Source organism: Pelodiscus sinensis, chromosome 5 (genome assembly GCF_049634645.1).
Source record: "Pelodiscus sinensis isolate JC-2024 chromosome 5, ASM4963464v1, whole genome shotgun sequence".
Taxonomy (NCBI): Eukaryota; Metazoa; Chordata; order Testudines; family Trionychidae; genus Pelodiscus; species Pelodiscus sinensis.
The window spans coordinates 120725327-120740219 of NC_134715.1; the positions used below are offsets into that span (position 1 = coordinate 120725327).

Here is a 14893-nt window from a genome sequence, read left to right on the forward strand (position 1 = left end):
AGCAGTCCAGCACCCTGGCATTTAATTTCAAAAAGGGGAATTACACAAAAATGAGGAGGTTAGTTAAACAGAAATTAAAAGGCACAGTGTCTAGAGCCAAATCCCTGAAAGCTGCATGGAAACTTTTTAAAGACACCATAATAGAGGCCCAACTTAAATGTATACCCCAAATTAAAAAACATAGCAAGAGACCTAAAAAAAGAGTCACCGTGGCTTAACCACCATGTAAAAGAAGCAGTGAGGGACAAAAAGGTATCTTTTAAGAAGTGGAAGTCCAATCCTAGTGAGATAAATAGAAAGGAACATAAACACTGTCAAATCAAGGGTAAAAATGTAATAAGAAAAGCAAAAAAAGATTTTGAGGAACAGCTAGCCAAAAACTCAAAAAGAAATAACAAAATGTTTTTTAAGTACATTAGAAGCAGGAAGCCTGCTAAAAAACCTGTGGGTCCCCTAGATGATCGAGCTATGAAAGGAGCAATCAAGGATGATAAAGCCATTGCGGAGAAACTAAATGATTTCTTTGCTTCAGTCTTCACGGCTGAGGACGTTGGGGAGATCCCGAATCTGCACCGTCCTTTGTGGGTGATGAATCTGAGGAACTGTCCCGGATTGAAGTGTCATTAGAGGAGGTGTTGGAACAAATGCAAAAACTTAATGTTAACAAATCTCCAGGACTGGATGGCATTCATCCAAGGGTTCTAAAAGAACTCAAATGGGAAATTGCTGAGCTATTATCTGTGGTTTGTAACCTATCCTTTAAATCGGCTTCCGTACCTAATGACGGGAAGGTAGCCAACGTGACACCAATATTTAAAAAGGGCTCTAGAGGCGATCCTGGCAATTACAGACCGGTAAGTCTAACTTCAGTACCGGGCAAATGAGTCAAAACAATAGTAAAGAATAAAATTGTGAAGCGTGTAGAAGGACATAATTTGTTGGACAAAAGTCAACATGGTTTCTGTAAAGGGAAATCCTGTCTTACTAATCTGTTAGAGTTCTTTGAAGGGGTTAACAAACATGCGGACAAGGGGAAATCCAGTAGATATAGCTGGATTTTCAGAAAGCCTTTGACAAGGTCCCTCACCAAAGACTCTTGTATAAATTACATGGCCATGGGATAAGAGGGAAGGTCCTTTCTTGGATTGAGAACTGGTTAAAAGACAGGAAACAAAGGGTAGGAATAAATGGTAAATTTTCAGATTGGAGAGGGGTAACTAGTGGTGTCCCCAAAGGGTCAGTCCTGGGACCAATCCTTTTCAACTTATTCATAAATGATCTGGAGAAAGGGGTAAGCAGTGAGGTAGTAAAGTTTGCAGATGATACCAAACTGTTTAGGATAGTCAAGACAGAAGCAGACTGTGAGGGACTCCAAGAAGATCTCACCAAACTGAGTGACTGGGCAACAAAATGGCAAATGAAATTTAATGTGGATAAGTGTAAAGTAATGCACATCGGGAAAAATAACCCCAACTATACGTACAGTATGATGGTGGCAAATTTGGCTACAACAAATCAGGAAAGAGATCTGGGAGTTATCGTGGACAGTGTGCAGCGGTGGTCAAAAAGGCAAATAGGATGCTTGGTCCTGCCTTGAGGGCGGGGGGCTGGACTCGATGACCTCTCGAGGTCCCTTCCAGTCCTATTATTCTATGATTCTATGATGATTAGGAAAGAGATAGAAAATAAGACCCAGAATATCTTACTGCCCCTGTATAAAACTATGGTACGCCCACATCTTGAATACTGTGTACAGATGTGGTCTCCTCACCTCGAAAAAGATATTTTGGCCTTGGAAAGGGTTCAGAAAAGGGCAACTAAAATGATTAGGGGTTTGGAACGAGTCCCATATGAGGAGAGGTTAACTACTCCCTGGGAGTGGTTTTCCAATTCATTATGCACCCATCTTATAGCCAGTCCCTCTATACTGTATTTCCCTAGCTTGTTTGAGAGAAGGTCACACAAGACAGTATCAAAAGTCTTTAGTAAGACTTAGTAATATATCCCTATAAAAATTACTCTCAAATAGTCTTATTAACACGTTATAGTGTGAAACACGTGAAAGTTTAAGATTTTCTATATCCGATTTTAAAAATGACAAATCTGTATAAATGCTGCATATATTTCCTTCTTTATTTTTCAACAAATCTTGTGAGGTATTTATTTCTATCACAGATAAAATGAAAGGAACTGTTAATGTCTACTCTCATTTTTCAGTAAGTATATTCTACCCAGGTGTCAAGAGTATCATGTGTGTGCAGTTGGTTAAATCATCATTGGTTAGATTGGAATATCTGTAGTTATTGACTATAAGGTTTAGAAGTATACCTTCTCTTTTATTGGGAAGCATAAAAATAAAACAGTATAGGTTCTAGGCAGGCAGGCAGTGAAATATGCTTTTGATTTCACTTATGACTCGAATACCTCATTTGCAATGTATAATAAAGCCTTTCTGACACTTGGGCAGTATCACAGACAAATACATCTTAAGACTTCACTGAAAAGCGTTACCATTTTATAGACTTTAAAGAACTGACCTCATAGGACCGGACAGACTTGAGAGTCAGTGTGTTAAAGCATCATGCTTTCATCAAATTTCACTTCCTAAAGTGACTCCTCATTGCCTCTCAATAACACAAAGTCTGTGCAGGGTTTTACATTATTTGGGGGCACAAAAACATTGCCACACCTGTTGCTATTTTCTGCAACTGTTACCTCAGTGACCTAACTCAAATTGGGTGAATCATAACAAAGCAATGAAAAATCAATTACCATTTGAGTTTCTGTCCAAGAAGGCATTAGAAACTGATGCGTTAGAGAAGAACAGTAGAACATGCAGTTTTCTGTTCTTCTGGAAAGTGAAGTATGAAAGAGAAAATGTTTAACACCATCATCTGTAATGAAAGGCAGAACAAAAGACCCTATGGCCAGGAACATTTGTGCAGAAATGTGGAAAAGCTGATGAAGATATTCCCTGAGATTTCATGCTGCAGGAGCATTTATGGTTTGTTAGTACAACATTATTACTAAAGATAGTCACACAAAGCTAATTGTGATTAAGCTATTTTGCTTTAGTAAGAAAACACTCAAAATAATATAAACGAGGCCATGAGAATTTATCTTTTTGATTAGCCACACATACAGATACTTCCAATCTTTTACAGGCCCTACACTTTCGTGGTGCTTCAATGCCAATTTCTTCAGCAGATATTGATACTTTCTTTAGTAGAGAAATGGAAATCTCCTGCCTATTTGGAGCCAGCAGATGCATACCCATGACTGACAATGTGAGAAAAAAATGGAAGGGCTTTGAATGCCAGGTTATTAATAATAATGCCAGGGCTATGAATGGGCTTTAAAATTGTCATTTAAAAACAAATGTCTGAGGTGCAGATATAAATTGCCCTAGTGTTGCTTGTGCTGCCATAAAGCTGGCACCAGTTTGTGCACAAGAAAGCACAGCACTTTCCTAAACAAGGAAGAACAATGGTTATATTGTTAAAGGCACTGAGCTGGGGCTCAGGGATCTGTGTGCAGTTTTCAGTTCTGCCACAAATTTCTTGAGTGACTATGGGCAAATGACTTTGCCTCTGTTCTCCATCTTTAAAAATGGGAATAATAATCCTTCCTTTCATCTACATCCATCTTATTTAGATTGCACACTCTTCAAGGCAGGGTCTGTCTCATACTGTGTTGTACTAGGTGAATTAGGTGCCACCATCATGCAGATATGCTTTGAAATACTCAGATATTTAATTCAAATAATATAATCTCAAAATACATATAATTGTAAGTTGGTATTATCAAGAAAGTTTATGGATCACTTATTTCAAAGGAAAGGAGAAAAATAATTATCAAAAGCCATAGCATTCATCCCCTGCACAACCTCTTAGCCTAAACTATTATTTTTGTTTCTTAAAATCAAAATCAAAGTATATTTACTTGAGAATCTTGCCAGCAGTTGGCTGGTCCTGTCCCCAGTAGTAAAGATCTAATCCAAAGGGTATTACAGGAGCTTTAGCTCTTTCTTCTTCTAGTTTTCCTGCCTCACTGTCAGGCTTTCCTGAAGCTGCTGGCTCAGGATTTGCACTGGAGAAAGATAATAAAATGTCAATAGAGAACAATAATGATCACAACTATTTCTCTGCTTTTGCTAACCTTTTGCACCAACAACTCATGTTATCCAATATCCACTAGGACTTCTACTGTCTAAATTACTTGGTTTGTTCTTTAGGATATAGACTGTGATGCTGTCATATAAGCAAAGCACAATATATATTAAGCTTATCTGAACACTCAGCTCATGCTTCTTAAATTTTTTTCCAGTCTTGTGGGACCCTAAAAGTCTATATGTGATGCAATAATGGATCATAAATGATGTAGTACAACTGAAGCCACAGTGAGGGCGATGTTGCAAACCTAATTCAGAACTGTCTTGCTTCTTTAGATTTATGTCCATGTTTGTCTTGTCATTACATAGATTGCAACCTCCTTGTTTTCTGTTCATAGCATTCCATCTCCCAGATTTGCATAGGAATTTTTGGCACCACCACCAATTCAGCCTTTCCCTAAGCAGAATTTTTGTGTTGCAGAAGTACAAATGTGTATAAAGAAGAGGCAGGTGAGGTTGTCAGTTGTATGAAAACACAATATTTCTAAGTATATTAATAGAGAGGCTTGTACCAGGTATCATTAGAAAGTAAAGGAAAAATGATCCACTATTTGACTAGAGAAGGCCACAATACTAGTTATGTAATGTTAGATGACAATTCACTAAATGCAAACAATGAAGTTGCAGAAGTCTAAGCACTTCAGTAGCCTAAATTATGATGGCTCTAGTAACTTACATTATTAAAACACACACACACTAAAATTTAGATTTCTAAGTTGAAAAAATACTAAAGTTTGTTATTCGCATAGATTAAACCCTGGAGAAAACTAATAAAGTACAGCACTTTGCCTTTGCAAGATAGAACTTCAGCTTCTGCTAGTTTTTTTCATTTTGGAAGATTTCAGTCTATTACCAGGTTACTCTGGTCACAAGTAATAGTAGGGTCCACCCTCACAAATCTGCAACCATGGCATCTCAGCAGTAAAACCCCAGAGTTTTGAAAGCCAGAGTTACAGACTGACTGTTCAACCATACACCTCCTTTGGAACTGGATGTAAGCAATCAGGCAGCAACAGAAACAATAAATACATACATACATACAAGCAAATGTAGTGTAGTAATGTGTTAAACTACCAAAAATAAAGGAAAAACTTAAAAATAAAGATTTGACAGGGTAAGAAAACTGTTTCTGTGCCCTGTTTCGTTTAAATTAAGATGGTTTAAAAACAATTTATTTTTTGCATAATAAAGTTTCAAAGTTATAAAATCAATGTTCAGTTGCAAAAACTTTTGAAAGAACTATAATGTTTTGTTCATAGTTATTAACAACCTCTATTTGCAATGTATTTGTAATTTTGAAAGACGTGTAATTCATAGCCAGGACTGAAATTTCAGCAAGCTCTGACTTGGATTTACAAAAGATAGTTATTTGAAATCAGAACGAGTGGCCTCAAAAGCTGGCATTTATAACATAGTAAATCCATAGGAAATCCGTGGCTTTTGAAATTATTTATTTGCTAACCTAGCATTAGGGTTACCTGTTCAGTTCCAAAACAAAACATTCCCCCAGCAAACAGAACCTTTTTTGGGATCTCTACAAAAAGTTCTTAGTGAAAGATTTTCTAAAAAAATCTACAAAAAAAAACAATTAGCAAAACCCAAATATGTGTTAAGACTGCATATAAAGAATTATTATTCTAAACACATAAAAGTAATATTGTATTGCCTAATCCAGTGGTTCTCAAAATTTTGTTACTTACCCTTTCATACAGCAAGCCTGTAAGTATGACTCTCTCCCTCCTTCCCCCCCATTATAAATTAAACACCATTTTTCATATTTAAATGCTAGAGGCAAAGCAGGGTTTGGGATAGAGGCAGACAGCTCATGACCTCCCTAGTACTAACCATGTAACCACTCCCCCCCCCCCCCCCCCAAGGTTACAACTTCCAGAGATTCTCAAACTGGCCTGATCTCTTCTAGCTTGCCCCATTTCTGCATGTACTTTCTGGGAGTGCTTTTTTATGTTACATGGTCAAGGAACATCACAGAAATGATTCTAAAACAGGTAAAATAACCATGACCTGGTATTTATGGGTGGTAACTTATGTAGTTTATCTTGAATAAGTTTCCATGTTGCAGCGGCACAGGTTGGATCAAGTTCCTCTTCATTTCTTTGTGATTGGGAGTTCAGCAAAGTTGGCCTCATTATCATTCCTTTTGCTAATGCTTTCGTAGGTGATTGGGGCTCTAACCCTGCAAAAAAATAGCATATTTATGAGGGGAAAAATAAAGCCTTTAAAAAGAAGTCTTAGCATTACTCCAGAGTATTTGGTAACATTAGCAAAGGAGCAGGTAGACTGACTATGTTACTATTTTTTATTGCAATGGCATTAACTAGCATTTTACTGACACAAGCCAATAGATAAAGCACTACTTTTACTAGGGGAAAACTATTATTATTTTGTTATAAACATATCCACAGTACAGCCTCATTGTAACATTTGTATTATCCACAGTACAGCCTCATTGTAACATTTGTATTATCGCCCAGGAAAGAAAAGTTAAACAACAAAAAGATGTCCAAATTGCTACTCTGTTTTTTGACATGATGGTTGCTGGTAGTATTCTCACATTTGCCATCTCAGATTCCTCACCATACTCACTACTCTACCTTGAATTACAGTAAGTGAAAGGAACTGTTAGCATTATATCCATGAGTGATGCTAAACATAAGTTCCCTATATACAGTAATACAAAAATACACAAAAATGAAATTACAGAGCAGCAGCAGAAGGAAAACCAGACATAATAGCCATTGGCTCTTCTGTGCTGTGAATGCTTCAAGTAGAATTCTCCTTGGGTAAAGCAGACCAAAACTTGGCACAGAGGAATAATTCTACTGAAGGGATATCCATTAGTAGTGTAGCACTGATGTAGCAGGTCCAACATCAACTTCCACCCTATGAGGGTTGTATATGTGATCTCTTTTCCTACGTATTTTGCAAGAGGAGAAACAGCTTCATTGACAATTTAAAGAGCTTCGATCTGTTTGTTTATTCTCAAACAGATGCAATCTACTGGTTATCTATGAAAGAAAAGGTTCCATCAGAAAAAAAGAGCATTCTTCACTTTCAAAGACAAAGCATCTACCTAACGGTTCATAGAAGCAGAGGGTATGCCCATCAAAGCAGCACCCTTATGACAATCTGCCATGATTAAGGAAAAAACCGACTGCAAGATCTTCAGCACCAAAAGCCCAGCTCATACAGTGATGGGGGCAATATAATTGTTTTACGTAGGCAGAAAGACAGTTAAGATGAGTGAAAATTAGATTCAATTTAGACAGACCTCTCTCTGGTGAACTAAAACAGCAACTCCATTAGCAGGTACTAGTAACAGGCTCTGATTCTCCATGATGGCCAGCCACTAGAGGGAGACGAGATCACATGCACTTACCAACAGCTTGCATTTTCACTTCTCAAACAAATAAAGTAAGCAGCTTTATAAAGAAAGTGAACCCAAGTACAAACTGCTCAGAACTAGACAACAAAAACTTTCATTCCAAAGCAATGAAATTTTGAACCAACTGTTGCAGCCTTCATTTGGGGGAAAAATAACAGATTTCCCACCTTCATTTGTTAACTGACAACACTGAATATTACTTTCGCTTCTACTTTTTAGCTTGAGCATTGAGCAAGTGACTGTTTAACACATTGCCCAAAAAAATTACATGTAAAAATTCATTACATTGGCTTTGAGATGAGCACTGCAAAATTTACTGGAAACCAGCTAGATATAGGCAACAATAATTAAGAGTAATAGGATGAAACTGAGCAGAGGAAAATATAGGCTAAATATTGAGAAGAGGCGCAATCTTAACAGGCAGATCTATCAGACTGCAGAGCCTGTCAAGGAACATTGTGGAGATCATCACTGAAGTGGTTTTTTTTAAGTTATTTCTCTTTTGTTTGAGATGTGTTGCTCATGTCCATTCCAAAGCAGGTGTATGCACCGCAGCTGGAAAGTTATGTTCGTAGTATCTACCTGATGAGCTCTGGTGCCCCTTGCAGTTGTGCCCTCAGAGTTCCGATACAGAAGGCCTGCTGCCCCCTCAGTTCTTTCTTGCCAGATAGCTTTGACAGAAGAATAGGAGGATGGGTTGTGGAATGGACATGAGCAACACATTTCAAAGAACAGTTGCAAAAGTTTAGTAAGCATTTTTTCTTCTGTGAGTGCTTGCTCCTGTCCATTCCAGTATAGGGGACTCCCAAGCAGATGCAGGAGTATTCAGAGTTCAATAACAAGCTGACTGGAGCACTGCTCTGCCAAATCCCCATAATCTCTGGCATAATAAGTAAAGGCATATGGAGTTGCAAAAGTGTGGACTGAAGACCACATTGCCACTCTGCAGATATTGTGATTGGGAACCTATGCCATGAATGCCACTGAGAAACTTGCGCCCTTGTGAAATGTGCTGTCAGAGTTGGAGCAGGGATTTTCTCTGGGTCGTTGCATGTGCAGACACAAGAAGTAATCTACAAAGAAATTCTCTGGGTTGACAGCAGTAGATCTTTCATCACATCTGCCAATGCCATGAAAAGCTAAGTAGACTTCCTAAACAATTTAGTCATTTCTATATAGAAGGCCAGCATATATTTGATAGCTAATGAACAAAGTCTCTGCTCTTTGTATACGATCAGGAGGAAAATGTGCTGGTAATTGTGGAATTGCGATACCCACTTTGGGAGGAAGGCTTGGTGAAGGCACATTTGGACTTTGTCATTGAAGACAAGGTCTGAAGATTCTGAAGGGCTCTCATCTCTGAGACCCTTCTGGCCAAAGTGATGAAAGGCTACCTTCCAAGGACAAGTATAGTAGACACCCTGGAGGAGGATGGATGTATAAGAATTCAAATGCCCTTTGAAGGAACAAAGGGCATTTTTTCCTCTGCTTTGCTGTGGGTTGCAAAGAGGCTGAAGTCTTCCACAAGGTCTTATTGTATTCTGGAATAGTGCCATTCTGGGGTAAATAATAAAAAGAGAGGTAGCCGTGTTAGTCTGATCTTGCTAAAACAAAAGGAAAAACTATGTAGCACTTTACAGACTAACAAGATGATTTAATAGGTGATGAGCTTTCATGGGCCAGAGCCACTTCCTCAGATCATATTCTGGAAGAGAACTGGCATGACCATATATACCAAAGGAATACAATGAAAAAAGTGAACACATTATTTCTTTCATACTTAAATTGACACTTTATGAATGGGCCTTAACAAAGATGCTAATTACCTTAACCATTACAAAGATAGCTTCCCCACTTATCACCCCTGATTAGCCATTCAGTGACTCATAGCTATTCCCTCCTTCCCTCTCCCTCACCCCATCTTCTGTACTAAATCTGATTTGCCAGTTTAATAACGTGTTCATTTTTTTCGTTGTATTCCTTTGGTATATATGGCCATGCCAATTCTCTTCCAGAATATGATCTGAGGAAGTGGGTCTGGCCCACGAAAGCTCATCACCTATTAAACCACCTTGTTAGTTTTTTGAGTGCTACATAGTTTTTCCTTTTATTCTGGGGTAAAGTCACTCATGATAGCCCCAAAGTGGTCAAGATGTCCATCTGGGCATGGGAGGATTCTGAAATTTCCTCAGCCTGGACCCCCAGGTTTCAGGAAACCATTCTGAATAGTTCCAGGCACACTCAATAGTTGTCCTGACAGGCTGCAATCAATGTCCCCACCACCACTTCATTAGGAGAAGACAAGGAAGCTGTATAGACAGGTACCTGGCTCTTTTCTTATCCTTTGGCACTGGGTCCTGAAGTATTTCCTGTACCAAGGGAAGCAGCAGGGAAGCTCTACACTCCAACAGAGTTGTATCTCTGCAACTGTGACCCTGAACTACCTGGAATGCTTAGGGATTCCAGCAATCCCATTGCACAGGCATCTGCCACTGTGCTAGCCATGCCATTGTCAGTAAAATTTGGCTCATGTTAGCTGTTGTGTACTAGTTATTAGACCAATGTTGTCTTCTGGGAGGAAGTGTAAGATTCTGTCTCAGAGTGTGACTGCAAAGAGTTGCTTCTTGGCGATCACAATGGAATGGTACCAGTTGGAGCCAGAGAGTTGTGCTCGGAAGGGAAGTGACCTGTGCTATGTCATTGTTAGTTCCCCTAAGACAGCACGTGTGGCCTCAAGTTCTAGTCTCCAGTGCCCATTCACAACTGGGGGGATAGAACTCTTGGGAGAGTCAGTAGCTCAAATGTCAACGCTGCAACTCTGATGGCTCGCTCTCAGTGTAGAGTCCAACTGTACCAGACTTGACAGCTCCCTTCCCTGATCTTGAGTCAATGGTTTTGAACTAGTAGCTGTAGAGTCTGAGTCACCCACCACAGGTAACATAGCACACTGTCAGGTCCCTGAGTCTGGTGGACCTCAGAGTTGTGGAGTGACACTTGTCCATTTTTATTTGCCTTTACTTCATCACTACCAACCGGAAGTGATGTCATGAGTCTCATTGAAGCATAAGCCTCCTCTGTGCCAGAGAACTCTGGAGGTGCCAAAAGTACTGGGATATGGATGAAGAGTCCTTCCTTGATGCCAGAGAGGCAGAGTAGCACTGCCTGTCTCTCAGAGAAACTGCTGCACTTCTCACCAAGGCAGAGGTTCCTGGTGCAAAGTTGGAATGGCTCTGTTGCAACAAAGGTGGGAGAAAGGAGGAACAGAGAACTGCCTCCATAAGGAGGAATTTAAATCTTTGGCCTCCATCCTTTATGGAAAGGGGTTTGAACCCTTTATGTTGAAACCCTACTGGGTTTCCTCTGGTGTGATTCCCCCATGCATTTAAGTAATAGAGAGGTAACCGTGTTAATCTGAACTTGGTAAAACAAAATAAGCAGTCATGTAGCACTTTAAAGACTAGCAAAATGATTTATCACCACCTAATAAACCATCTTGTTCGTCTTTGGAGTCCTACATGACTGCTTTTTTTGTTTTACTGTGCACTAAAGGCAGCTAGAATGGCGGGGGGAGGGAGAGGGGTCACTAATCAGCATGGGCTTTTGGCAAGCAGCACATGGCTTAATCCCCGAAGGCCTGCCAAGGTCTGGGAAATCAGTAACCCAAATAACTGTGGTTCTAATGTAGTACCTGCTAAATAACACTAAATTGTAAATTCTAACTACTATAATTAATTATATACAGGAAAAGGCAAAGTCTACTGAGGTGAGTACTTGCATGAATGGAAGGAGGAGAGAAGTTGAAGCGTCTGTCACAGGAATAAAAAAGAAACTGAGGGGGAAGGTGGGGAGGCAGGGCCCTATACACCAACATTACTCCAGGAAGCACCAAAGCCACCATGACAGATAGCAAGCACACACCTACATTAGAAAGGACACGGGCAAGCACTCGAAGAACATTACTTAACATTACACTGAAAAACTATACAGGAATGAAAGGGTTTACAGAAGGGGTTGGAATAGGAATGCTTTCTTATCTCTAATTTTTATCATAATCAATAGTAGTGATTGAAGGTAGCTGGCCAATAAACAGGTGCTTTGCAACAAAGCACAATCAAACCAAACTACTATAAAAGATGGACTGATCTACACCTACAATTTCTAGATACATTGCTCGGGCTGTGAAAAATGTCATGCCCTGTGCAACAGTTATATTGACCTAATTCTCATTGTAGATCTAGCTAGGTAAATGGAAGTATTCTTCCACCAAGAAGCTATTGCTTCTTGTGGGGGTGGAATTACTATAGCAATAGAAAAAATTGCTGTAATAAATGTCAACGAAGCACTAAAGGTGTGCAGCTACAATGCTTGTAGTGTAGACATACCCACTAGATATAAGGGTATTCTACTTCCCCAAATCTTAACTGTTCTAGTTAAACTTCCTTCACAATATACTAGTCATAATATACAAGCCATCTCATATGAAGATTAGCCCAAAAGAATATGTGGTGGTTTGACTGTAGGACAGAACTTTTTTTTTTTTTAAATCAGATTAAAAAAAATTATGGGGATAAAAGTACGTTTTTGGAAAGAACTATTTAATGTCACAGCTACAACAGGACTTTTTTTTGCATTATATACCAGCCACTGCTAATATTCAAACAATCATTAGCAGTTCTGTAAGTCTGGGGGTAGGGAACGACACATTTTCAACAACAAATCCCAACTTCATTCCAAAATTTTACTTGCAATCCTGAATCTCTGCACTGTATAGGCAAAGTTTAAATCACTCAGTTATCATATTAAGTTAGACAAGTACACACACACACAAAAGCCAAGACAGGTACGTACACACACACACACACACACACACACACGCGCGCGCGCCAAGAGAGATAAATGAACAATGTGACATTTAAATGTATACAATAACCAAAAGATCAATAAAGGAATTCTGAAGGGTTGGAAGAACAGAATATTTTTCACTGATTCATTATTTTAAACCTTAAAAAGAAAGGTGGCTAAACATGTGAAAGGTAAATATATTATTACAGCATTAAAAAAAATACTGTTATAATGTACACATTTTAACATTTGTTTATAAAATTAGTTTTGGTGACAAGAAAAAGCAAGACTCCCCCAAAATAGACAGAATTCATTGTCCGATAAAACTTTTATATTTGTATTATAAATACAAGACAGAATGTGATTTCAGAAGTAAAATTCCTCTATAGAATGCAGCTATTCCCTGTATTTCATCTAGCACAAGTACAGTACTTGGGTTCAAATTTGTTCCAATATCTGCTTTTAGAAAGAATCATAAAAATGTCCAAATACCCCTTTTTGTTTAAATTGACCAAATGGCACCTATTTGCCTGAAGCAATAAAGTAGACTGTGTTCAAGAGATAAATCGATAGTAGGAAATAGAGAGGCTGGGGTTTCAACTGAAAGTTAGGCAGCTGAATGCTGACATTATTGATTTTAGCTAGTTCAGCTGGCCTTGTAATTAAAATGTAAATTTGAGAAAGAGATTATGTCCTGACAGAAATGGTGGGATTAGGAGGAGATAAAAGCCCCTCAGACAAAATTCAGAGAAAGAAATGAGAAAGAAAGAGCACAGGTTTCTTCAGCTGTGTGGCTTTAGACTAAATCTAACTACTTCAGATTCACCTACATTTAATTGAAAAAACGGAGACAGAATATAAACAAGTATTATGGGCTGCAACTTTCCTGGAGCAATGTAATATTTAATTTCTATTTCACGTTTTATAGAATCCTATCCAAATCAAGTATATGTAATTTATATTAACACACGCACACTAGCAAAACTCTCATGAAAATTTACCAGGCTGTGTATAGTATTTACCCACTTGCCCTTTTCCATCATGTTCATGAAGAACCTAAAGATATTTTTATTCACAAAATACAGTAAGCTGAGTGAACAGAATTTTGCAAAGCATATTTTATACGTATACATAGAAGTACTCTCACACAGTGCCTGCAGAAACAAAGAACAAAGCTTTCATTGTCCTTGGTGGTTCAGAATCCAACGTATAATATGTATGTATTTCCATACATAATGTGGATAAACAAATAATCATATGATAATGTATTTAAAAGATTTCATGATATGTGAGGGTTCCATTACTCAGGAGGGAGGAAACTTTGGGTGAATTATGCATATGATTTCCAACAGGTGCTACAATCTTTTATCACATGGCATCATGTATTCTTCAGAAATTCATTTTACAAGTATTTTAGAGTTTATTTTAAAACACTTTACTGGGATCATGTCTCCTATCCTTCCACTTCTAACAGCCAGCTCCCTTGATAACATGACTTCAGCAATACAGACCTCTGATGTAACCAAAAAACTAAATGGCTTTATATTTTAAAATGACTGAAAAAAACATTTAAATATCTAAAACAGTTTGCCAGTATAATATGCTGGAGCCTTCCAGGGCTAGAAGCAAGTATTGTACTATTGTACATTGAGTTGGGAAGCTCAGAATCTTTCGTTTCTCATTGCACCCATTTCTGCTAATGTAGGTGTATGAAATATCAACAAAACCAAACCATCAACCTCTCCACCTCCCAAAGCAGCTGTTTGAAGTTGCGAGGAGTTTTGAAAAGTTAGATATAATTCTAGCAAATGTATATGTTTTGACTTAGTCCAAGTGAGATAGTTAGATGCATGATAAAAACAATGCATTACTTGGAAAATGGTACTGTAAATACAGAGCTTCTTGAAAAAAGATCGCAAGAATCTTTTAGAATGGAAAGTGTTAGGCAACCTAAACAGAAAGGTCACTCCCAATTCCTCCTATAATGCACACATGTTCACTAACACCTTTTCATTCAAGTTACTATAACTGCACATTTAAAATCCTAAGCTATAAAAAGGTAATTAATAGTTAAGGTCATTACCTACAGAAATTAAATTACCCTACACATCCTATGTGGTTTGACAAAACAATTATAGATATGCTAACAATTATAACCTTAACTCTCATTATAACCTTATCTGCCCAATTTTTAATCTAGTTTAGGACTAGAGCAATCCAGTGACTTTACACGATATATTCCCCTGAACCTGCAACTTTTACTAAATTTACCACGACTGCTCTGTGACAAATCTGCTATCCTATTATTGTGCATGTAAGCAGTCCCCTTGTAAAATTAATCCTGTTGAGAAACCTACAAGACGATGATTGTGTTGTGCAGAGTATTCAGCACCTTCGACATCTATAAACTTCACAGGGAGATGAATGAAGTCACCAACTTAAGGAAAGGCCCATACACAGAAGTATGGTCATAATCT

At 38.3% G+C, this 14893-nt stretch overlaps 1 protein-coding gene across 7 annotated transcripts in view; it reads right to left on the reverse strand.

Annotated features, from left to right (window-relative positions):
* UVSSA (UV stimulated scaffold protein A) overlaps positions 1 to 14893 on the reverse strand; it is a 91052-nt gene that overhangs the window by 25761 nt on the left and 50398 nt on the right. For 6 of the 7 annotated variants that reach the window (XM_075930915.1, XM_075930914.1, XM_075930918.1 and 3 more), the window contains 2 exons: positions 6194 to 6365; positions 3943 to 4089 (listed from right to left, as the gene is read on the reverse strand). In XM_075930915.1, coding sequence (XP_075787030.1) covers positions 3943 to 4089; positions 6194 to 6365 — 319 coding nt within the window. Of the gene's footprint in view, positions 1 to 2772; positions 2852 to 3942; positions 4090 to 6193; positions 6366 to 14893 lie in introns of all 7 variants that reach the window. The other variant, XM_075930919.1, reaches the window with a different exon arrangement.